Raw genomic sequence first — 26,489 nt, forward strand, 5'->3', positions numbered from 1 at the left:
GGTGTCATTTTAGGGAACATAAGACTTGAACTGTAATTGGTATGGAACAATATGTCCCTGGGAGGCAAGGACTCCTAGCATTATGACTGGCACTATACTGCTAGGATGGATCTAATCAGTAGGGAGTCTTGAGACGTACAATCAGCCTAGCTATCTGTGGTAAGATCGAGCAGGGTGCTTATTCTTTCTTGGCAGAATCTGCTGCTGATTCAGGGTCAGAATCTGCTCCCAGTGTTAATTCCTATGTGTGATTGGCTCCTAATAAGTGCAAGAGAGGAGGAACAGGAGAAAGAAAGGTTGTTGTTTTTTTTTGTTTTTGTTTTTTTAATAAAATATATTAATATATAGCTACACTATTGATTTGTGAAACAAAAAACTTGATTGTAGTACATGGTCAGTTTTTTAAATGCTTTATTCTATAGATATGGCATTTTAACTATAGACTTTGTATTTTGTCACATTTGTCATTGCTTACTTCAAGTACATTTGACATGTTAAAGTGGTTACTGCTATACTGTTACTGGATGAAACTAATAAAATACAATAATAATGACATGTATAATATAAAGATTCCAGCATGGAATAAGCTATGTAATCTTAATGTAAAACACTGTTGGGGTTAATATTATCTATATACCTAGTTGTTCAATTTCAATGAACTAGGTAATGGTGTTAAAGTAACTTATACGATTATTTCAGATGTGAAAACAAAATTATTTTCCAACCACCAATGCAGAGAGCATTTCCTGCCCTGGTTTCCTGTACGCCTGAAACATACTTTTTCTAATGTGATCAAATCTATGTCAGTACTTGCGATTATTACAGTTTACATACTATTTTTAGACGCTATATGGTAACATGTAAATAATGTAAAATGTTGCAAAGGTTAAATATTACACTCAAACTGTACAGTTACAAAACTTTCTTTTAAGAAATACAAAAATAAGATTTGTGTCAACAAAACAAAGTTATTGCAATAAGCTTTCAGATAGTAAATTATTAATGGAGCCTATAAGCATGAAAAGAATTATATGGACTTACATTTATATGGAAAAAAAAGACATACAATAGCATGCTGGTTGCAATAATACATTTGGTACATATATGTACCAAAATGGTTCTGACTCTTGGAATGGAATTTCTCTTATTCACTTTTGTATTTAAAAAGGCAGAAAAAAAAACATGTTCATAGAGTAGAATTTTGGGGAAGTTTGTCATTTTTGAAAAATGGTATGAATGCCTGAATATTATACAACCCCTAGCAAAAATTATGGAATCACCTATCTCCGAGGATGTTCCTTGAGTTGTTTAATCTTGTTAAAAGAAAACAGATCACAGCCATGGAAAAAAACTAAAGTAATTTCTTATGGCAACTTCCTGGCTTTAAGAAACACAAAAAGAAATCAAGAAAAATAATTGTGGTAGACAGTAACAGTTAGATTTTTAGAACAAGCACAGGGAATAAATTATGGAATCATGAAAAACAAACAAAATAACCCTCCAACACATCACTAGGACTTTGTTGCATCACCTCTGGCTTTTATAACTACTTGCAATGAGGCCTTTGCTGCAATGGTGTGCCTCACACCTCTGCCAAGTCAGTCTTCTCTGCAGCAGGTTGAAGAGATCCAATCAGATCGAAACAGCTGTCCTCGGCTGAGAGACTGACTTGGTAAAATCCCACATCATTGCAGCAAAGGCCTCTGGGAAGGTTGAGCAAGATGTTAAAGGGAGCGTCCTCTATTGGGCTGCATGACTGAGGCACTGTCTTCCTAATTACATCATGGAAGACAGATTTGCATATTCTTCCCAGGTTTCTATCATAATGATATGTCTATGGTAGTGGTGTATGATAGACACCATGATAGTAATTAAGGGTTAAATTGGCAGTATGGTGAACCTAGCCTTTCTGCTGCCTGAGGCAGATGACAGAAAGGCGCCCCCCCCCCCCCGCCAGACTGAATATGGGGGGGGGGGCTGCTAGTGGTAACATTACAGTGAATACAGTGGTGCAGTGCATAACATCTTGTGGTGACTTACCGGAGACGTCCCTGACTAATTGCTTACATTTCCAATCTCTTCCCTCTGGACCTCCATGACCACTTCTTCCAGCTGTGATTTGTTTCTGTGAAGTTTGCAACACAAACATCTTTGACTCCTCACTTCTCCAAGCACCTGACCCATATTGTCCTCACCTACACAAAGCCCATTAAGGAGGACCTTTCATGGGTTGGGGCACCTGCGGTTTTATATACCGCTGGAAAGCCTACAGTGCACTGAATTCAGCGCACTACCGACTTTCACGATCTGTGCCCCGGGTGAAGAGCTATCTATCGGTGCCAGTACCGTAGCTCTTCACTGTCAGAAGGGCATTCCTGACAGTTTGTCAGGAACATCCTTCCTCACAGCAGCGCCTATAGAATTGTACTGTGAGAGCGGTGAGGAACGTCCCCCCCCAGTACTCATCTATGGACGAGTACTATCAGGAGGGGAGGGAGGTGTTCCTCACCGCTCTCAAGCTCAAGGAAGGGCCAGACAGACTTTAAAAAGCTTCCCTCCCCCTTCCCCAGCATCCCCCTCAGCACTCCAAGCCTCCCCCCTTCTCCAGCAAAACCCCCCCCCCCCCCCCATCATCATCAATCTAGTATTTATCCCCTATCCGTAAGATGGGGATAAGTACTTGAAAAAACACTTTATTTCTTCAGCAGAAGTATACTTACTTCTGCTCTTCAGCTTGCACAGCAGTCTTTTGACTGGAGACCACATAAGAGAGCAGGCACACATCGGGAGGCACACATCCCTGGTGTGTGAGGAGGAGGGGGGAGGGAGAGAGTGAGCAGGCAGAGAGCAGGCAGGGAGACGACCTGCTATCTGCTAAGGATGAGGAGCGGCCGCTGGAGCAGCGCTGCTGCTAATAGGTGAGAGTTAAAGCAGCGCTGCGTCCACAGGGCCGCCCCAATCCACCGCTAGCTTCCCCTGCTGGGCTGCTGTAACGCTAAGCCAGTCAAAGTAAGTTCGCACGCAGCTTGTCCTGGACTGGTTTAGAGTCAAGTAAAAATGCCGCCCCCCGGCATAGCACCGCCTGAGGCAATTGCCTCAGGTCGCCTCATTAGAGGTGCGGCGCTGCATGTCACTGACATTTTGACATCATTTAGATTTTCTAGAGAGTTAGAAATGGGCTAGAGTCCTAGGAGACCTGACAGTGTCATACATGATATTTTAAGCCAATTATTCAACCTGAAACAAATCTTTGCAGCAAACCACATATACCTGAAATAAAACAAATTCAGAAATTCAGAAATTTGCCAATGTCTAATCATAAACAATACTTGTAAATGCATAGGATAGTAGCCCATAGAAGCAGACTTTCAGTGTATGCTTTGAATCTGAAGGAATGCAGATGGCTTTACACCACAGATAGGCTTTGCATGGAGGACTTTGCCATTTTCATACTGAGGCGGAGGAGAGAAGACACCCAGTAGGCCCCAATATAGTCAATGGTGTATGCAGGTAACTGCTGTTTTAGCGGTCCTGCTCTACGACGTTCAGGCCCCCTGGCGGACCCAGCGCAGATGTGAACTTAGCCATACTGTAAACATTGCCACCATATCAAGCAGAGGAGATGGTAAATGGAAAGGTAGATCTACAGATGAGTTACTGAGTAGCTAATCCCACTAGACACCCCTACCCTTTAGACTTTTGTGGCATATTTTGCAGATGGCAGGTAGACACAGACAAATGACCTAGTAAAAGGATATATTCCACACACATTTTAAATGCCAGCAGAGTGGCTTGTTTTTCCTACTGTGTTATATTATTCATGCGTCAACATCCCACCCATTTAGAGATAAAGTCAGTGTGAAAATTACTCACAATGTAAAGTTTCTGCTATTTTCCATAGTGTCAGCGTGAATCATAGATTGTTATTCAAGAAGGAAAGTTCTTATTTTACTTTGCATTTAAGCCAGTAGTCAGGACCTTATAAATTATGCACTTATGAAGTTATGAATGTGAAACTTCTGTCTTTTGCATAAAATTTATTTTCATCTTGTAAAAGACATGCAAATGTAGTAGGCAAGAAGAACATGTAACTATAGGTCTGTTCTGTACATGCTAAATATTGATTTTCCTTTGCAATGCTCGGAGCATTGGTAGGAGGAAATATGAGGGGGTTTTTTGTGCGTTTTTTATAAACATTACCCAAATTTCCCTGTAACAAAACCCTGACTCTTGTAACACCAATTAACTTAATAGTGCATGTCAGGGCAGGAAGTACCCCAAGTGCTTTTTAGTGGAATGGGGATGATTAACCCCTTCACGCCACAGGCATTTTTCTATTTTCATTTTTGACCGTCCTTCCAAACTACATAACTCTTGTTTTTCCACTCTCAGAGCCATATGAGGTCTTAATGTTTGTGGGACCCATTTATCTTCATCATGCCACCATTAATTATTCTGTACAATGTACTGGGAAGCTGGAAAAAAAATTCAGAATGGGGTGAATTTGAAGAAAAACTGCATTTGTGCAACTTTCTTATGGCCTTCGTGTTTACGTCGTTCACTGTGCAGAATGATATGTCACCTGTACTCTAGGTTTTTATACGATTCCGGGGATATCTAATTTATTTAGTTTCATTTACATTTTAACCCCTTAACAAAAATCCAAAACTGTGCCAATTTTTTTTTTTTTTCTAAAAGTCGCCGTATTCTAACTACAGTAACTTTATCCATACTTCCATGTACGGGGATGTATATGGCATCTTTTTGTGTGTGTGATCAGGTGTACTTTTTAGTTCTACCATTTTGGGGAATTGCTATTGCTTTGATCACTTTTTGTTAACATTTTTTCAGAGGCAAAGCAGTGACAAAACAGTAGTTTGGCACTTTTTTGATTTTTTTTTTTTTTTACTGTACAGGAAAAATATAGATTTGTAGACACAGGGATACCTAATGTGTATGTGTTTTAATGGCATCTCGGTCAGTTTTGACTGAGTATTTAGCACTGCTGTTGATATATTTGCAGATAATTTTTGAAACTGAAAAAATCCTTTAACCCTTCCCTGACATCCCGACCATAGCCCCCAGGTGTCTTCTGTTTTATACAGCAGACACCTGGTGCTAATGCCCGCAATAGGTGCCCGCACTACTACTATCTTCTTTCCTTTATCTTATCTGTACCTACTGTCACTGTAATGCCTCTATCATGGAGCTTTTGTGGTTTTATTTTGTATTATTATTATTGTATTATCTATGCTGCTATAACACATTGAATTTCCCCATAGTAGGACTATTAAAGGATTATCTTATCTTTTGGTTGCTTGTGTTATTACTGATGGGATGTTATTCATAGACAGCAAGCCACTTTCCTGACTGTGCTCATAGTTTTTTTTTCTTTGTCAGGGATCTGTTTAGCTGCATTATGTCCTGTGTTTGCACAGAAGTGTCCCTGAATGTCCTGTATTATGGTTATCTCCTCATGAGCTATCTGTTTGCTATTTTAGTTAGTTCTGGCAGAACTGCATGTAACTCCAGTAGTAGTATTAATGGATAGGGTAGGGGAGCTGACTGCTCCTTATTGTACATGCACCATAATGGGTATATTAGCAGAAACAAAAACTTAGAATGCACCACTTATGAAGGCTTATAGAGTCAGAGAACCGATTGCATAGCAAGACCTTGAAGACATTTAAAAAAACAGTAATTTTACTTTAGGTGGCTGTCATGTAAAGGAAATTAATATAATGAATTTATTTTTACAGCCTCTTTTGAAATCCTACCAAACATGCCTGATGCTGCAGGTCACTTGCCTTTCTACTATGGCAGCATTTCTCGTGCTGATGCTGAAGAATTTCTCAAGTTGGCTGGGATGATGGATGGCCTCTTCTTATTGAGGCAATGCCTGCGAACTCTTGGTGGCTATGTTCTTTCTATGGTATTCAACCTGCAGTTTTACCACTATCCTGTAGAGCGGCAACTGAATGGCACATATGCTATATATGGAGGGAAGCCTCATTGTGGTCCAGCAGAACTTTGTGAGTACTATTCAAAGGATGCAGATGGGTTATGTTGCGTTCTCCGTCGACCCTGCAATAGACCAAGTGGAGTGGAATGCCAGCCTGGAGTATTTGATCATATCAGGGATAACATGATGAGAGAATACGTCAGGCAGACCTGGAAGCTAGAGGTGAGCAAAAGTCAGAAGAATATCATGAACCTTTCTTTACAAACTGCTGTATAACCGTAGAAAAATCTATTTTAAATCTAATTCTGATGATTCAATTACTATATCCAATACCTCTATTATTAAATGTGTGATAATTCACATTATGTCCAGTACGAAGTTTCAACAAGCTTTGCATAAATGAATAGGTGATTGTAAAAACTTTGTAATATATCTTATCAGAGAGAAATGAATTGTTCCACTCTTATCAGGCTGATTCCTTGCTAAACATTCTTATATTAAAAAGAATTTTACCATTAAAATCCCTGCTATATACATCTTGAGTTGAAGTACACATATAACTTAATTACTCATGTTTATAGAAGTCTATGAAGAGGGTAGGGGGGAGTGAGCATGAAGAACAGGAGATAAGAGAAGAAATTGGATATGTGCTTTTATATCTCAACCAGAGCAGTTTGCCTACATCAATGCAGTTCTATATATACTATATGTCATGCATGGCCCTGTTATTGTTTGACTGAGAGAAAGATAGTTATAGAGCGGATTCTCCTATTCTCACTGTGTTCAGCATCTTATACCCCACACCTCACCAGCTAGAGAGAAAACAACAAACTAAATGTAGAATACAAAGGGAGAAGCAAATAAAAACTGCAGAATATAAGCCATGAGGACCAGAATCAGCGTTTTGACAGGTATGTGTGTACATTAGGAGTTTCATTTGACACTTCTAGATAAGCTGTTAACTCTAACATTTTTATATCTCCTTTAGCCAAGGGCAGGGTAAGGGTACATGTACATGTTCAGGATTGTTCATGCTAGTGTTTTCCCCGGGGCATGTCCAAGATATTGTGGTTGTGCAGGAATAGGACTTAAGAGACATGAGGTATTCAGGAAGAAGTTAACCTGCAACTTTTAATTGATGTCAGGGAATACCCCAACTATTCCAATCTCCAGGTATGCTGTGAGGTGCCGAATTAAAAGTAGGTGTGGTAAAGTATGGAGCGCTCGGGAGATATACAAAGACACAGACACATGCAGTTCCGTTTCCAAGATAGATTTCGCTTTATTGCAAACAAAAATAAAGATTATAAATGAAAACAATAGCTTTATTAAGTTAAGCATCACAGAATACATCACATAAAAATATGTATTATAATTGGTCAGAGAATAAAATGGGTGTTTACATATGACGAGCACGTGCACCCAGGCGTTAACACACGAATGCCCGTGTCCGCCATCTTGAGCATCTGACTGCATTAAAGGGGTATTCCCACCTCACATACTCAGCAGTCTTTACTGCTGTAAAATCTTCTTTCTTCCTGGTTTCTTGCATCATTTGGTGGGCGGGGTTTCACATGCAACCTGCTGTTTAGCCCCACCCCCAAATTCGTGTGTAGCTCCGCCCACCCATATTGGACTATGAAGTACAGGCAGCAGGAACTCCATTCTGTGTTACATACAGAGACTGCCTGTCTCTGCCATAATGAACACAATTGTATTAGCTAGCCTGATAACTGGGAGAACAGAAGAAATGAAAGCAGCTCCTCTCCTCTATCTGAGAGCAGGAAGGTCACGTGGTGTAGACACAGGAATAGCTAGATACACAGGGTCGCTCCCTGAACTTAGCCCCTCCTCCCTCCCCCTGAGAGCAGCAGATACATCACTTGACTCATGAGCTGCTAAGTCAGGGCTGTGGCTACAAAGAATTGAATAAAGTAAGATAGTGGACAAACAAAGCAGTTTTGCTGAAGCAATGTATTTAGGAAAAGTCTTACATTCACATTAACAAGCAGTATAGATAGGATCCTTGTGATGGGACAACCCCTTTAAATCATTCTACTCATTATAGCCAGTAGTCCCTGAGAATGCTCCACACAGCAGTTTTAATGAGGATTAGCTTGCCCACCATGCCCTTACAGGAATAGGGAGTATTGGAACATTCTCAGGACTTCAAGGTTTCTCAAGATATTCTGACAAGAAACTGCACTCATCAACATTTTCAGAAAATCCTATCTCTTCATGCCAAGAAAGTTTATACAAAGGTTAAACATGGATACAGAGCAAGATGGCTGAATGAACCAATGTCTGTCTTATACAGATATTCTGTCCCTCACAACTCCCCCATTTTACCATTTTTAACATATCTCATTTCCATTAGTACACCCTCCTTGGCAGGGGTGAACCTTCCCCTTTCGCCGCCCGAGCTAACTGCAGAAAGCCGCCCCCCCCCCCTGCCGGAGGAGGGGGCGGATCGGGGGCGTGGCTGGGTGGATCGGGGGCATGGTCGAGTGAAGGGGCGGGGCTTAGCCCCGTTCGCCGGCAGAGAGTAGGCCCGGAGACTGCCTGCTCTCTGCCTGAGCGTGAGGGGAGGCTGCCGGAGCAGCGCTGCTCCAGCGGCCTCCCCAAACCACCGCTCGGTGATAAGCCAGTCCAGGACAGCTTGTCCTGGACTGGCTTAGGTTAGCAAAAATGCCGCCCTCCCTGAGGCCCTGGCATAGTGCTGCCTGAAGCGCTCGCTTCAGGTCGCCTCATGGGAGATGCGGCATTGCTCCTTGGAGAGATTCTCAATGTCATGTGATACAGTGTTGGCCAAAAGTATTGGCACCCCTGCAATTTTGTTAGATAGTACTAATTTTCTTCCATAAAATGATTGCAATCACAAATTCTTTGGTATTATTATCTTCATTTAATTTGTCTTCAATGCAAAACCACAAAAAGAATTGTCAAAAAGCCAAATTGGATACAATTCCACAGCAAACATAAAAAGGGGGTGGACAAAAGTATTGGCACTATTTGAAAAATCATATGATGCTTCTCTAATTTGTGGGGTTGCTTTGCTGCCTCTGGCACTGGACTGCTTGACCGTGTGCATGGCATTATGAAGTCTGAAGACTACCAACAAATTCTGCAGCATAATGTAGGGCCCAGTGTGAGAAAGCTGGGTCTCCCTCAGAGGTCATGGGTCTTCCAGCAGGACAATGACCCAAAACACACTTCAAAAAGCACTAGAAAATGGTTTGAGAGGAAGCACTGGAGACTTCTAAAGTAGCCAACAATGAGTCCAGACCTGAATCCCATAGAACACCTGTGGAGAGATCTCAAAATGGCAGTTTGAAGAAGGCACCCTTCAAATCTCAGGGACCTGGAGCAGTTTGCCAAAGAAGAATGGTCTAAAATTCCAGCAGAGCATTGTAAAAAACTCATTGATGGTTACCAGAAGCGGTTGTTCGCAGTTATTTTGTCTAAAGGTTGTGCTACCAGGTATTAGGCTGAGGGTGCCAATACTTTTGCCCAGCCCATTTTTGGACTTTTGTGTAAAATGATCAATGATTTGACTTTTTTTTTCATTCTCTTTTGTGTTTTTTCATTGCAAGCAAAATAAATGAAGATATTAATACCAAAGAGTTTGTGCGGGATGAGGAGGGGGCCGTGGAAATGCAGCTGGGGAGCAAGGTTGTAGTCAAGCCATAGTGCATCCAATGCCTACTGGTGAGGGGCAGCCAGCATTGCGCTTATCCACAATCCCCGGCTTGATGGCTACATTAAGCAGGGTGCAGGGTACAACACTTACCAGGCCCAAGCACCAGGAACAGATGTGACAGTGGCTAACAGATAATGCTTCCAGCAGCTTTTCCACCAGCCAGTCAGCCACTACCTCCAGTCGTCTTCCTAGCCAAGAATCTGGCCCTCCCAACATTCCCAATCTTCCCAGCAGAGTCACCCCACCTTTGCCCCCTCCCAGGAGCTGTTTTCTGTCTCTCACTCTGTTCAACCACTTCCCGAATCCCAGGAGCTACCAGACGACTTTGTGTGTACTGATGCCCAAACACTGGAGCATCTGCCATTTCCTGGCGATTTTGTGGTTGTGGACCCGCAACTCGTCCTCAGTGAGGATGACGAGACACAGTTGCCATCAGGGCAGGCTGTTGTCATGTGCGGTGTGCAGGAAGAGGAGCAGATTGAGGAATTGGAAGAGGAGGTGGTGGACGACGAGGAGATCGACCTGACTTGGGCACGGGTGATGTCTAGCGAGGAAAGCAGTGTAGATCTGGAAGCAAGCACAACACCAAAAAAGGTGGCTACAGGCAGAGGCATGTTCAGAGGCAGAGGACAGCTGCTTCACAGAAGCCAGGCCAGACCCAGCAAAGCCCAAGATGTTCCCTGTCCTAGCCACTCGAGAAAAACTCCCCCATCAAAGTCACATTCCTCGGTAGTGTGGAGATTTTTCAATGTACAGTACAGACCAAAAGTTTGGACACACCTTCTCATTCAAAGAGTTTTCTGTATTTTCATGACTATGACAATTATAGATTCACACTGAAGGCAACAAAACTATGAAGTAACACATGTGGAAAAAAAAAGTGTGAAACAACTGAAAATGTCTTATATTCTGGGTTCTTCAAAGTAGCCACCTTTTGCTTTGATTCCTGCTTTGCACACTCTTGGCATTCTCTTGATGAGTTTCAAGAGGTACTCACCTGAAATGGTCTTCCAACAGTCTTGAAGGAGTTCCCAGAGATGCTTAGCACTTGTTGTCCCTTTTGCCTTCACTCACACAGAAAACCCTTTGAATGAGAAGGTGTGTCCAAACTTTTGGATTGTACTGTATGTGGACAAATTTAGTGCGGTTTGCACACTTTGTAACTCTAAACTGAGTAGGGACACTGAAAAGAGCAACCTTACCACCTTAGGCATGCGGCGTCATTTGAAAGGCAAGCACTGGGCTCAGTGGGAGAGAGCAAACGCAGGACAATCATCGTCCGGCGTTGCTGCCACTGCTTCTTCCCCTGTGTCGAGTGCTGTCGCTGCAGTCCAGACCACCAACCAGGACACCTCCACATTTACCTCTGCCTCTGTCACTTTGGGCACTTCACCCTCATCCTCCCCTTTCCCTGCCTCCACTCCTTCTCCTACACCATCATGCGCCTCTTCCCAGCAACCTACCATCTCCCAGGCGTTTGAGCGCAGGGAAAAGTATAGTGCAACCCGCCCAAGCCTTAAACGGGCACATCCCCAAACTGCTAGCCCTGGAGATGTTGCTGTTCAGGCTTGTGGAGACTGAGGCCTTCCGTGACCTGATGGCAGCTGCGGCTATGCCGCCTTTACTTCTCCTGGAGTCGCGTAACATCAGGTGGGCCCTTAGTTCTGCACTTTGCACAAAGGTCCACTTGACCACCAACGCATGGACAAGTGCATGTGGACAGGGACGCTACATCTCACTCACGGCACACTGGGTGAATGTAGTGGAGGCTGGGACTGGGTCACAAAGTGGCGAAGCCTACCTCCTCTCCCCGCCCAAAATTCCCAGCAGGGGTTCTGAACCACCCTCCCCCTCCTTCTCCTCCTCCGCCGTATCATCGACCCCAGCTGTGAGCTGGAAATGCTGCAGCACTGGAGTGGGGAGACGTCAGCAGGCCGTGCTGAAGCTCATCAGCTTGGGCGACAGACAGCACACTGCCTCCGAGGTGAGGGATGACATCCTCGATGAGACAGCAATGTGGTTTGCGCTGCTGCACCTGGGCCCAGGCATGGTCGTGTGCGATAACGGCCGGAACCTGGTAGCGGCTCTGGAGCTTGCCAGCCCCCAACACATTCCATGCCTGGCCCACATTTTCAACTTAGTGGTGCAATGGTTTTTAAAAACTTACCCCATTGTTCATGAGCTACTGGTGAAAGTGTGGCACTTGTCCTCCCACTTTCGTTAAGTCTACAGTAGCTGCTGCTAGCCTCAGAACCCTCCAGCAATGCCTACATCTGCCCGAACACCGGCTGTTGTGCGACGTCCCCACACACTGGAACTCGACGTACCAAATGTTGAGCAGGGTGTGTGAGAAGCAGAGACCCTTGATGGAGTACCATCTCCAAAACCCAAGGGATCCTCAAAATCAACTCCCGCAGTTTCTGCACCATGAGTGGCCATGGATGGCAGACTTATGCGAGATACTACGCGTCTTTGAGGAGTCCACCAAGAGGGTCAGCTGTGACGACGCACTAGTGAGTGTAACCATCCCGGTCCTGTGTGTGATGCGAGAATCCCTCACCGCCATCAGGGATAATGCATTGCACGCTGAGGAGTCGGGGATAGGAGCAGACCCATCCCAGCAGGATAGTCAGTGCACACTCCTGTCAGCTTCTCAGCGTGTAATGACGGAGGAAGAGGAGGAGGAGGATGAAGTGGCAGATGATAATATTGTCACACACGAGGCTAGTGGGGAAGTTCAGTGCATCCCATTGCTTCAGTGCGGATGGGGCGAAGGGGAGGAGGAAAGGGAGAGTGACCCTTCCGGTGGGGGCAGCAAAGTCATGCCAAGTAACACTCTGGCAGACATGGCTGACTTCATGTTGGGCTGCTTTTCCAGTGACAAACGCATTGTCAAAATCATGGATAGCAACCAATACTGGATTTTTACAATCCTCGATCCCCAGTATAAAAATAACATATCGTCTTTCATTCTGGTAGAGGGGAGGGCCAATTGCATTAATGATTGCCACAAGCAACTGGTGCAGAATATGATGGAAATGTTTCCATCAACTCTCCCTGGCAGCAGAGATGAGAGTTCCTCGAAGAAGCTAACAATTGCCATCCGGTCCACACCCACCAGACGCACACTCTCCAAGGTCTGGGACATGTTAATGGCACCCCTTCGCCAAACTACCACCACTGAGGGGCCTAGTGTCACCAGGAGGAACAAGTATAGGTGCATGTTGCGTGAGTACCTGGCCGACCACAGCCCTGTCCTCTCTGATCTCTCTACGTCCTATACTTATTGGGTGTCAAAGTTGGACTTGTGACTGGAACTTTTTACTGCTTGGAGGTGCTGTCCTGCCCTGCCACCAGCGTTCTATCGGAAAGGGTCTTCAGTGCAGACAGTGGTATCATCACCGATAAGCGCAGCCGTCTGTCAGCTGACAGTGCTGACCGGCTGACGCTGATCAAAATGAACTGCCACTGGATTGACCCATCATTTGCATGTACACCAGTGTCCAGCACCCCAACATAAAGTTCCATGTGTGTGCTCCAGCTCTCCAGTTCCTCCTCCTCATCCTCCTCCACCATCAGCATTGAAAAATTATGCTCCTACTAGGCTCATTTTACCCAAAGGGCCTAATACTCTGTTGGTTAAAGGCTCAACTCACCCAAAGGGCTAAAAACTTGGCTGGTAAAAGGCTGAATTCACCCAATGTTAGGGAATTGCTAGGACAGCAATTCCCCAATAGCTGTTGAACCCTGGGACGAGACACAAGAGACAGTGAGCCCTAAGCTGAAGCCCCCAACTAACCCTTCCTATCGCCAGGCCCTATCCTACATAATAGGCAGCAACCACGAAGACAGTCCCTTGCTGGATATGTGGGACACAAAACGCAGACAAGACGAACAACAACAAAGGGAGGTCAGCTAGCTAGTTTACAGGTCAGTAAACAGTTGAGCGATGCAATGCCAAATCGGAGTCCAAAGAATAGTCAGTAGGGAAAGCCAGAGGTCAAGGATTAGAATGCAAGCAAAAATAGTGACAGTAAGGAGCAGGTACGCACAAGGCAATAGCAAGCACTGGTGTGAATGAGAGCCAAGACTAAATAGGGGAGGAAGAACCCGCCCTGAACCTGACAGGAAGGCAGGCTGTCAATCACAGGGCAAGACAAAATTTAACCACTTAAAGGACAGAGACAACAAGGGCAGAAGATGGGTGTGGTACAAATACAATCACAGAACTAGAGCCGTGTCACACAGTGCAACTAAAAACTTTAAGCAAATTATCAACCTGCACACGCATCCTGCGCCACAGCACGCGAGCAGAGGGTGGCGCAGAGACCCGAACAGGCAGAGATGTTACACCCAAAGGGCCTAATATTCTGCTGATTAAAGGTTCAATTCACTCAAAAGGCCTAATACTCTGTTGGTTAAAGGCTCAATTCACCCAAAGGGCCAAACACTAAAATTCTGCTACTACATGGCTCAACTCACTTCAAGGGCTTAATACTCTGCTGGTGCAAGGCTCAACTCACTTTAAGAGCCTAATACTCTGCTGGTAGAAGGCTCAATTTACCCCAAGGGCCTGAAGCTAAGTTTTGGAGGGCTTACCCTAAGGGCCTGAAAAGTACATTTATGTATGGCTTAGCTGAAGGGCCTCTAACTTAATTTGGAAGGGCTCACCTCAAGGGCCAGAAAAGTAATTTTTGGAGGTCTCACCACATCACACACATACACAATGACAGTTAAGGGTGGGGGCTGTTGGATTTCCCATTGCCTATGCCATCTGTGGTTGTCATGGGCAGCGTGATTTAGAGGGGCTAATGTTTCTTTAGCTTTAAATTTGTGGTTCTGTTCATATTAATGTAGAGGAAAGAAGGTTTCCAAGTATTTTTTCCACTTTCTATAGAGGTTATATTGAGTTTGGAGTGTCTAGTTGAGAGGCTGTGATAGTGGGGTAATAATGGGACTTGGGCGTGTTAGATGCACCCAGACATGCTTCCCCTGCTGTCCCAGTTGCATTCCAGAGGTGTTGGCATCATTTCCTGGGGTGTCATTGTGGACTTGGTGACTCTCCTTAGTCGAATTTGGGTTCCCCTTGAAACGAGCATTTTTTCCCCATAGACTATAATGGGACTTGTTATTCTGTTGAATAGTTGAAAATTGAGGGTCCACTCGAAAAGAATATCGAATATATTTCAGTACTCGCTCATCTCTAGTTATCAGTATAAAAGAATCAATTTGGGACCAGAAAACCCTTTAATTAATGTGACTTTTATTAGGTTAGAAGTCTACGTAGTTCACGGCTATGGTCTTTGATTCACTATGTAGTGTAGTGGTGGTAGTCACAGTGTGGAGGTCGTGTATGGAGGTCCTTGTACATAGATGGCGTTGGTCTATACATGATGTGATCTGTTTGGTAATTGTCTCAATAGTGGTAATAATTCTTCCCAGTATAGCGGTACACACATCATATATATCTTTACAAATTTTTTTGTATTCCTGATCTTTTGAAAATACAACCCCTGGCAAAAATTATGGAATCACCTGAGGATGTTCCTTCAGTTGTTTAATTGTGTAGAAAAAAAGCAGATCACAGCCATGAAAAAAACTAAAGGCATTTCAAATGGCAACTTTCTGGCTTTAAGAAACACACTAAAAGAAATCAAGAAAAATAATTGTGGTAGCCAGTAACAGTTAGATTTTTAGAACAAGCACAGGGAATAAATTATGGAATCATTTAATTCTGAGGAAAAATTATGGAATCATGAAAAACAAACACACAAAATAACACTCCAACACATCACTAGTACTTTGTTGCACCACCTCTGGCTTTTATAACTACTTGCAGTCTCTGAGGCATTAACTTCATGAGTGATAAACAGTACATTTCATCAGTCTGGCTTCAGCCTTCTCTCATTGCTGTTGCCAGATCAGCTTTGCAGGTTGGAGTCTTGTCAGGGACCATTTTAAATTTTCTGATTTTCAATTGGATTGTGATCCGGACTGTTTGCAGGCCATGAAATTGACCTTATGTGTCTTTCTTGAAGGAATGTTTTCACAGTTTTTGCTCTATGGCAAGATGCATTATCATTTTGAAAAATGATTTCATCATCCCCAAACATCCTTTCAATAGATGGGATTAGAAAACCTGAGCATTTATTGGAGATTTACTGACAGCCATCTCAACAGTGCCTTTACCTGACATCCAGCCCCATATTATCAATGGCTGTTGAAATTTGCATGTTTTTTTCAGACAGTCGTCTGTATAAATCTTATTGGAAGGCAGCAAACAAAAGTTCCAGCATCATCACCTTGCCCAATGCAGATTCGAGATTCATCACTGAATATGAATTTCATCCACAGTCCACGATTGCCTTTCCTTAGCCCATTGTAACTTTATTTTTTCTGTTTAGGTGCTAGTGATGGCTTTCTTTAGCTTTTTTGTATGTAAATCTCATCTTTAAAGAGTACTGTTTATCATTCATGAAGTCAATGCCTCACAGACTGCAGGCAGTTATAAAAGCCAGAGGTGGTGCAACAAAGTACTAGTGGTGTTTTTGGAGTGTTATTTTGTTTGCCTTTTATTATTCCATCATTTTTTTCCTCAGAATTGAGTGATTCCATAATTTATTCCCTGTGCTTGTTCTATAAATCTAACTGTTACTGTCTACCACAATTATTTATCTGGATTTCTTTTAGTGTTTCTTAAAGCCAGAAAGTTGCCACATGAAATGCCTTTAGTTTTTTTCATGGCTGTGATCTGCTTTTTTTCTTCACAATTAAACAACTGAAGGAACATCCAATGGGACGGGTGATTCCATAATTTTTGCCAGGGGTTGTGTATCACTGCCGTTGGAACTACAGCCCTGACTTCCGAAATGACTTGATATGATGGAGTTGGTATGTCAGGACTTTGTCTAAAAACTGGCCCTGATGGCTGGGTTACTTGTTTCTGTTAACCAACATAAAGGTCAGACATCCAGCTCATTCTAAAAGGCAATCAATGTGAACATCCATTTAAGGCATATCATTTTTGGCATTTTAAGGGCTAGTTCACACGGGGACATGGACGCTGATTTTGACAGCAGATTTTGCGGCCAAATCAGCGTCCATACAATGTCCACACTATGTGAACTGCTCCCGCCACGACCATCGCGGTCGCGGCTTTCACCTCCGCTGTCGGCTCAAATGAATGAGCCGACATGGAGGGCGCTGAGGCTGGGCGAAAGCAGCGGCTCATCGCGAGCAGCTTCCGCCCGAAAGATAGGTCATGTCGCTTCTTTTTCTGCTAGCGAGCTAGCAGAAAGAAAAAAGCGCGCAGTTCACATAGGGATACATTGTATGGACGCTGATTTGGCCGCGAAATCCGCTGTCAAAATCAGCGTCCATGTCCCCGTGTGAACTAGCCCTTATACTTTTTATCATGCAGATTTCATATGTTATAGAACTGTTTGAATACAACACCATTAGCTTATTTTTTCTTACACAGGGAGATGCTTTGGAACAAGCAATCATAAGCCAAGCTCCACAAGTCGAGAAGCTCATTGCTACAACTGCTCACGAAAAGATGGCATGGTATCATGGGAACATAAGCAGAGAGGAATCTGAGAGAAAATTATACTCAGGAGCGCAGCCAGATGGAAAATTCCTGTGAGTATTTTGCCTCATACTCTAAAGGTGCTTGTACATATGAGGCAAACTTCAGGTGAACCGACCAATTTTGGGATTTCACTGTATCTGTCTAACCATTTAATGTATGTGTAAGTGTTCCCTCCAAAGGCACAACTACTTCCATAGAAGCTATGGAAATTGCTATGGGGCCTGCAGCATGAAGGTGCCATGGTCGGCAGAGAAATAGTAAATGCTCAGTCCTATAATAGGATCAGTTATTGTTCTCAGGCCCTTGTTCTACACCCGTAACGACCCATTGAAATGAATGTGATCTGTTTTGAGTACTCACTTTCTGACACGTGTATACGTGCCAGAATGTGAGTGTGTTAACTCTGTGTGAACTGGCCCTTACTATGATGAGATGGGGACTTAAACAGGTGAAGACTGATGGCTACAGCGGAGAGACAGGACTATGGAAGATAGGGGTGTTAACGCAAAAATTTGTAACTAGAGGTGACTATCCTGAGCCAGTCAATGGCATCCTCCTGATCCACTCCAAGCCTGCATGAAATCTCATTCACTTTGCTCATACTATAAATAGTTTTTCTTAGCAGACACAAATGTTGCATTTTTGCAAAATGAACCCTTACGCTAATGCTCCACATTGCTTTTTTTTTGTTGTTGCATTTGTTTAGTTTTTTTTTTTTTTTTTCCGCTAAACCTAGCAATGGCTACAGAAGAAATGGAAAATATGTAGGAAACTCTTATACTTTTTCCCTTTGCCCAATCCACTTCTGGATTTGGCTCAAAATATGCAGCAGAATCTACAACAAAAAAAACAGCTTTTCCACAACGTGGGAGCTTTTTTTTCAATACATTAATTTATCCCTAAACTTAACGTATTCACAAGGGGTTCAAGGAGAAAATGTATCTCACAGTTTGTTACCCAATTTCTCTAAATCTATGCTTCACAGAAATATTAACACTAAATGGGTCCCCACTTTGTCAAAAATAAATAAAACTTAACTTTTAATAAATATTTGTAAAATCGTCCCTCCTCAGTCCCTACCAAATTGTAAGTAACACCGTCTTCTAAGTATCAAGCTGGGTATATCAGAGAATCAGTGCAAACACCCTAGTAGGGAGGTAGGTATTGGCGGGTGGGTCCAAGGATATAACTAGTATACACCCACCTCTTATCCACATCACCTCCCTAACCACTCATTTGTTGGGGGTGTTTTAGCTTTATCTGAAAAATTTTGCTAATATTAAAACAATGTACAACCGATGCATAGTTGGAACGGCATTGATTCTATAGTACAAATAGTACGGGGGGTGAGTAGGTGTCTAGCCCCGTTCACACAGGTGGGCATTTGAGCGGTCAGTCAATCCACCCTTCATCTATATCCCACCATTACCGATTGGCTCCCCTTTAAGTACTCAAACTATAGCTGTTCCTAACTCTGTAAATTCCCATACGCGTTTCCCTAATTGATTTAGTTCATCAGGGGGATTAGAGGGTTAAATGCTGCCTTCAACCGATGTGCGGTTAAAACCGCAGTTCGCGGGACCACGGTGGTTGGCCCCGCTACTTTAGAGACTGACACTGAACGCTGTGTCAGCCCGTGTCTAAATAGCAAGAGACGGGCCGGCTCCGCCCAGAGTCCCCGCCCTCCTCGCCCAGATGCACCAATCCCTGTGCGGCTGGGCGTCCGTTCCCTTCAAGGGGGGCGTGGTCGGTTTCCTGGTACGAGCCGATAGCTGTTCGCGCATGCGCGAACTAAGAATAAAACACAACTCTTTCTCTCTGCCGCGATCTAATCCATATCGGGAGTGTGTACCTGTTGACCTCATTCGATACTGCCGTTCACTGTATCTGAATATCCAGAGCACGAGTCGGGGCCCTCGCCCTCCAGTGTATCCCCTGATATTGCAAATATGTATTCCTTGGATTATATTAGATCCATCTCTTCACTTATTGAATAGAGGTATCACTGCTGGGTAAGACTCAACCATCACAGCATCTGCTTGATATTCATTAATACCCCCTGTAGACCAGTCCTTGATGTCCAGATATACTGGCTAGGTAAGTATCATATTATAATTATATTGGATTTCATTTTCTACCTCCCCCAAAATTCTGATGTCAATCAAACCAGAGGCAGACTTCTAAATTATATTCATTATACCCACCAATATTGTAGACAATCCTATTGGTGGTATCCAATCGATACATTGTCTCATCTAATAAGGATATCACATTGGGGTATATTCATATCCAATGTATCCGCAGATACTGTTTGACATATTACTGGTGATCCCAGATCAGTCCATTACCTCATTTACCCAGAATAATAAACAGGGGTATAATTACACCGTGAGCAGGTGTCTATCTCATATCCGCCTCAAAATTATCCCCCTATTCATGGCAACAGAGTAGGTAAGTCTCAGGTCATATACTCCACCAATCATGACAAATATACATTTATTCCCCTATCCTCCTACGAAAGACCATACATTGAGGGGAAATATCACAGAAATATCCCACATGTGGATGTAAATTGATCTTTGGGCACAGAGCAGTGTGCTGGAGGAAAAGAACCACACTAGATGTTTGAAAAGCAGATTTTGCTGGAATAGATTTCAGGCACCATGTCTCATTTGCAGAGCCCCTAAAGTACCAAAACAATGCAAACCCCCAAAAGGGACGCCATTGTGTAAACTATTATATTATACTACTACTATATTATTATTATTATTATTATTAACATTGAGATGTGTAAATAAAAAATTACTAAAACGTCAGTTTAACCAACTGTGGGGTGCTTTTTCCCTTTAACCCCTTGTGAAAATGAAAACTTTTTGGTAAACAATTGCTTATGAACACAGCAATACCCCGTATGTGGGCGTATTCTTTTGTATGAGTACATAGGGTGGGCTTGGAATGAAAAAAAGTGAAGGCCCAGGGGAGAAGAGTACACATAAACAGTGTAACTCATCTACTGGGTTCTGTTGCTGGATCTGTTGTGAATCCTTGACCTCTTTGAGCTTCTTAGAGCCTCATTAAAAACATAATGCATCACTGAGGCCCAATCAGACTTATGTCCATGCGTCATGACATTGGCGTTCCTTCCCAATGCTGAGACCCAATTAGAGGCCCCAGTGGGTCTCTGATGTCATTCAGGAGGCTAGAAGAGGTACAAATAGGACTGGGACCCACAACAGAGCCCAAGAGAGGAGAGTAGCCATAGGCCCCTGTGATTGCGTCATAGGAGTCAAAGGCACTCCCTCTTCTTAATTTACATCCTGCCCCTGTCCCTGTTGGGCCACCTAGATGACCCCTAAATCCAGAGGGACTAGTATCCTGATCTCTCGCTCCCTCCCCTGGGAGCATTTGGAAACTCACACTGACACTGAGGGGAGACTTATCATGGATAAGGGCCGTATGCAACTGGTGCCGCCATGGGACCCTCCGTATCTGCCATCTCCGAGACGACATGGGATGGAATACGCTCCTGGGCCCTCAAGCCTCTCCTGATTTGCCTGCATTGGACGCATGGCGGGAGATGCAGCTTCGCCACTTTCTGCGCTCTCCCCCCACCCCCACGCAATTCCACACTGAACCTACTCCCTTAAAGAGTATCTGTGTTGGAAACAGCCCTCTTCTCCACTCCCTATCACTGGTCTACTTCTGATTGAGCCCCCGGAGGACTTTGTCCCTCCATTCATGCTTAAGTGGGAATCTGATTTGTCCTTTTCCCTTTCTCAGGACCAGCGGGTCCCCGCGAGAATAGAGGCTATGTTTCCCCAGACCTGCCCTCTGTGTTGGAGATGCGGCGAAGAGGAAAGCTACATGCTCCATATTTTTTGGTCCTGACCTGCCCTGTCATCCTTTTGGGAAGGGGTCAAACGGATCACCCTCCAACTCACTGAGACCTCTCAACACTTGGGCCCTGCCCTGTTTCTCCTCAACCCCTGTGAGTCTTCTGTAAAAGTCTTCAAACACTCCCTGCTCAGATTTCTAGTCCTTGCTGCCCGGGCATGTATCCTGCTCTTCTGGAAGCGAGTTGAATCTCCCCCTCTCTCCCTCTGGATTTCGAAGGTCAACGAGATAATGTGCATGGAGAACCTCACCTCCTTCCTGCAAGGCACAACTGAGGCGCATACCAGAACCTGGTTTTATTGGCTTGCCTTTCAGTAATATGGAGAGTATCGGACGCTTCTGGGCTCTGATCCCCCCTCTGGCTGACACTACTCCAGCGCACCACAGACACCTCGATACTGGTCTCTATCAATCCCCCACCCCCCGAGTCAGGATCCGAGCAACCTGGCAGAAGTGGATGACCTAGCCTGTCTCTTACCCACTCGCATCCCCCCATAACTACTGCATGTGTATCTCCCCCACCTTTTTTTCCCCCTACGCCAAACAGCAGCACAAGATGGGGTATTCCTGCCCCTGTGTGCTGTTAGGACAGGTGGAACTTTTAATTAGCTAACAGTTTTTCCCCCTATAAGAGGCCAGAGCGACCTCCTCCCCCCTGTGTTTTTTTCTGTCCTGTGCGACTGGACAGGTGGAGGAGGCTGTGGCCTCCTCTATGGTTTAGAATAAGGTGTCTTAGATCCTTTCTTCTCTTTCCCTTCTTTCTGAGTGAAAGATCTAGGTTTATACTGCAGTCTTTTGTCTTACCTGCCTTGTGCAGGTTACTGACTTCTTCAGCTGCAGTTCATTTACTGCCTGCAGTAAGGTAAGCCGTGTCCTCTTTCAGCTTTCCCTCTGTGTTCACTGCAGAGACTAAAAGCACTAATTTCTATTTGCTATGGGCACTCTGTCAACTTCACAATATCGAAGTCGATTCACCGCCATTATGGTAAGATCCAACCAAATTTTTGTATTTCTTGCGGTTTTTCAATGTGCATTTAATTCCTAAGCGGGGACTATATGCTGTGAACCTAAAAGAAGGGTTCATATACCTATGTACTATCATTACTTATTAGGTGCATATTTGCTTATTGCTCACATGATGGTGGATGCTCTAAGGCAATTTGTTGTAAGGTTATGCATGTCTGCACTGCTGTCAGTACGGGGTCCTCCAGCTAGGAGCCCTTCATTTATTGTTGTCATCTCCTGGGTGAAGGAGTACATGCAGATTTCTGGTAAGGTTCCCTCTCCCAGTTTTCATAAGAGGTCTAAATAGAAGCCCTAGTGGCTCAAGCTGTAGGGTTACAGACTTGTATGCCTGAATCCACAGTATCCTGGGTTCAATCCCAGTTGCACTTTGCATTTGTGATATAAAAAAAAAAAAAAAAAAAAAGTTAATAAGGTACTTGTGGTTCTCATGGTCCATTCACATGGAGAAAGTCTCTAAACTTCATGCTGGACTCTGTCTGCTTGAAAATCTCCCTCCTCTAGGTGGGAAAAGATCATATCAGCAGTGCATTATCTATAGGTGATACAGCGGGTTTCCATCCTAACTGCCAAAGGTTACTGGATCTTATGTCAGGGTCTGCAGTTGCAGTCCCTTGGGCCATATAGCGCATGCGGCCTGCAGAAGGTAAGTCTGAGGCCTGGAATCACAACCCGTGGGGCCTGGAGGGGCTTCATTTTAAGGGCTGGATGTCCATGTCCAGATAGTCTGGACCCTGTTGACCACAGAGACAGCCCTCTCCGGTAGAGAGCGCATCTACAGGAGATTCCCATATGGGCAATGAGGAATTGGATGGAGGAGGCTGTGTCATCCAGCTGACAAAAAACTCAGCAGTCTGGGTCAAGCCAATTTAGCTATTCCTCAAAATTTGTCTTTCATCCAGGTGGTGTTCCATCTTAAGGATGGGATGTCCATGGTCCAGCTAGCGCTGGACCCTGTTGACTATAAACGCCCCTCTCTCACTAGTGGGGCGAATCTAGAGAAAAGTTCCATAGGAATAAAGTGGAATTGGATGAAGAGTTCATGGTCCAGTTTACCTGGACCCTGTTGCCCACTGATGCATCCCTCTCTGGTGGAGAGTGTCCACGGTCCAGCTAAGGCTGGAACCTGTTGACTACCTATGTCTCCCTCTCTGGTGGAGAGCACATCCAGATAAGCGTTCCATAGGAGGAACATGAAATTGAATGTAGAGTCCACGGTCCAATTTATCTGGACCCTGTTGACCACTGATGCATCCCTCTCTGGTGGAGAGTGTCCACGGTCCAGCTAAGGCCGGACCCTGTTGACTACCTATGTCTCCCTCTCTGGTGGAGAGAACATCCAGATAAGCGTTCCATAGGAGGAACATGAAATTGAATGTAGAGTCCACGGTCCAATTTATCTGGACCCTGTTGACCACTGATGCATCCCTCTCTGGTGGAGAGTGTCCACGGTCCAGCTAAGGCCGGACCCTGTTGACTACCTATGTCTCCCTCTCTGGTGGAGAGCACATCTAGAGAAGCATTCCATAGGAGGAACATGAAATTGAATGTAGAGTCCACGGTCCAATTTATATGGACCCTGTTGACCACTGATGCATCCCTCTCTGGTGGAGAGTGGCCATGGTCCATCTAACGCCAGACCCTTTTGACTACCTATGCCTCCCTCTCTGAGGAGAGCACATCTAGATCGGCTGGGTAGGCTATTTGGTCTCATCATATGTCCGCCTGATCACGGCTTATCCAAGATCCATCGGTCCTTCAACTTGTTCAAGCCAGATAAATACGTAAGGACCCTCCCTCTCCAGGGCATCAAGCAACTTTATCTAGACAGCTCTCCCATTCGGCAAATCCTTGGCCCCCCACACCTTCACAAAGGTAGTGGCCCCGGTCGTAGCCGCCCTGCGCCTCCAAGGGATCTTATTGTCCCATAACTAGACGAATGGCTCCTAAAAGCCCGGTCAAAGGAGGTGCTTGCCACACAGTTGGAATCCACTGTGGCTTTCCTAAATGAGCTGGGCTGGCTAATAAACTGGCAGAAGTCGGTAGTGGTTCCATCTACCCCGATTCAATTTCTGGGTTTATCTTGGATTCTCTCAGCATGATGATCTCCCTGCCTCCTCCTTGGAAGGAGAAGATTGGTCAAGCGGCTCATCACCTATCCACAACCCGGAAGGTTACTATCAGGACTGCCATGAAGGTCCTAGGTCTCATGTCCGCAGCCATCAAGGCAGTTCTGTGGGCCCTATGGCACATGCGCCCCTTACAGTGCGAGATCCTGAGAGTCGGGAACCACAGTCCTTCGGGGCTACAGAAGCCTATCCAGTTATCCATCAGAACCCGTCGATCACTGGCTTGGTGGTCCCAGCTCAGAGACGGGAAATCCACGGTCCAGACATCCTGGACCCTGTTGACCACAGATGCCTCCCTCACAAGATGGGGAGTGCTTCTGGGGGAGACCCCGGTACGTGGGACCTGGAACCAGCTTAGAAAAGGCTCATTTGTCCAACTGGCGAGAGCTCACTGCGGTGCACCGTGTGCTTCTAATGTTTGCACCCCACCTGCAAGGGAAAGCTGTGAGAGTGAAACAGACAACTTAACAGCAGTCCGATATATCAGCAAACAAGGGGGGAACCAGATCCCCCTCGCTTCTGCAGGTGACAAATCTAATATTCTCCTGGTGGAGAGGAATCTTTCACAACTATCAGCGGTTCATATTCAAGGTGGGCTGAACATCCTTGCGGATCAGCTAAGCAGAGGCCTGGTGATGACAGGCGAATGGTCCCTAAATCCAGACATCTTTCATCATCTCACTGAGATGTGGGGTCTCCCCGAGGTGGACCTGATGGCCACCCAGTACAACGCCAAAGTGACAAGGTTTTGCTCCCTCTACCGGGAAGACAATCCTTTGGCGGTAGATGCCCTGTCAATACCTTGGAGGTTCAAACTGGCATACGTTTTTCCTCCTATTCTGATGATTCCGAAGGTATTGGCGAAACTCAGGCAGGACCAGACTTCGGCAATAGTGATCATGCCGTTCTGGCCAAAAAAGGGCATGGTTTACCCACCTCATCCTAATGAGTCAAGGGACCTACTGGAGGCTTCCACAAGTCCAAAACCTGGTAATTCTGAACTGACAGCTCTGCCAGGACCTGGACAGGTTCAACCTCAAGGCCTGGAGGTTGACCGCATCGTATACGGAGATAGACGATTATCCCAGGCCGTTCTAAGAACGTTGGCCCATTCAAGAGCGGATTCAACTAACAGGAGTTACCAAAGGATCTCGGATAGGCAGCTTAATAACTCTGCTATCGAATCAGTCTTGGAGTTCCTACAGAGTGACCTGGATAAGGGGCTAACTCCAGCTACCCTGAAGGTTCATGTTTCAGCACTTTCCGCTCTTCTAGGGACCTGGTTATAACAAGATCCTCTATTAAAGTAATTCCTTAAAGGGGCCTCTAGGCTCCGCCCTCAGATGCAGCCCCCTGTCCCGCAATGGGACTTGGCTGCGGTTCTTCAGGGGCTTTGTTCTCCCCCGTTTGAACTCTTAACAGAAGTGGACTGGAGATATCTCTCCTACAAGGTAACCTTCTTGTTGGCAATTACCTCTGCCAAAAGGATTGGAGAATTACAAGCTTTGGCTGCCTCGGAGCCATTCATTACCTTTTTCCCTGATAGGGTTCAACTTGGGTTCATCCAGGGATTTTGTCCTAGGGTTGCATATATCTGCGCATATATTTGGATTGTACAGCTTCCTTTCGAAGAACCTGCTCATCAATACCTACGGCCGTAACAAAGGTGTTAAAGCCACCCTGTCAAGATGGATCAGGGAGGCCATCGCTTGCTCTCTTCGCGCTCAAGACCTACCAGTACCGGAATTGGACCAACTTCCCGGTCAGAGAGACGCTCGCTCTCCTTAGAGCAGATATGTTCCGCTGCTTCTTGGAGTTTTCATCTGATGTTCGCCAGACACTGCAGATTGGACTGGCGCAGCTCAGAGGCCACAGCCTTCGGACATTCTGTCTTGGCATCTGCTTGCCAAGATCTCCCACCCTAGTTGGGATTTTACTTGCTAGATCCCCATCTTGTGCTGCTGTTTGGCGTAGGGGGAATGGAAGATTATAAAGATAATCTGTTTTCCCTTAGCCCAAACAGCAGCACAAGGCTCCCTCCCATTGTTTATGGTAATGTTTGTATTGTTATATTGCCTTTTATACTTTTTGACTAACACAGGGGGGAGGAGGTCGCTCTGGCCTCTTATAGGGGGAAAAACTGTTAGCTAATTAAAAGTTCCACCTGTCCTAACAGCACACAGGGGCAGG

The 26,489-nt window shown here is 44.9% G+C and overlaps 1 protein-coding gene across 1 annotated transcript in view; it reads left to right on the forward strand.

Annotated features, from left to right (window-relative positions):
- The first annotated feature begins 5,776 nt into the window (after positions 1–5,776).
- The window catches only part of ZAP70 (zeta chain of T cell receptor associated protein kinase 70), a 94,963-nt gene continuing 74,250 nt past the window's right edge, over positions 5,777–26,489 (forward strand). Inside the window, exons 1-2 of the mRNA XM_075281895.1 lie at positions 5,777–6,184; positions 17,143–17,303. Of these exons, the coding sequence (XP_075137996.1) occupies positions 5,783–6,184; positions 17,143–17,303 (563 nt within the window). The 5' untranslated portion in view covers positions 5,777–5,782. The remainder of the gene's footprint in view (positions 6,185–17,142; positions 17,304–26,489) is intronic.

Source organism: Leptodactylus fuscus, chromosome 1, assembly GCF_031893055.1.
Source record: "Leptodactylus fuscus isolate aLepFus1 chromosome 1, aLepFus1.hap2, whole genome shotgun sequence".
Classification (NCBI taxonomy): domain Eukaryota; kingdom Metazoa; phylum Chordata; class Amphibia; order Anura; family Leptodactylidae; genus Leptodactylus; species Leptodactylus fuscus.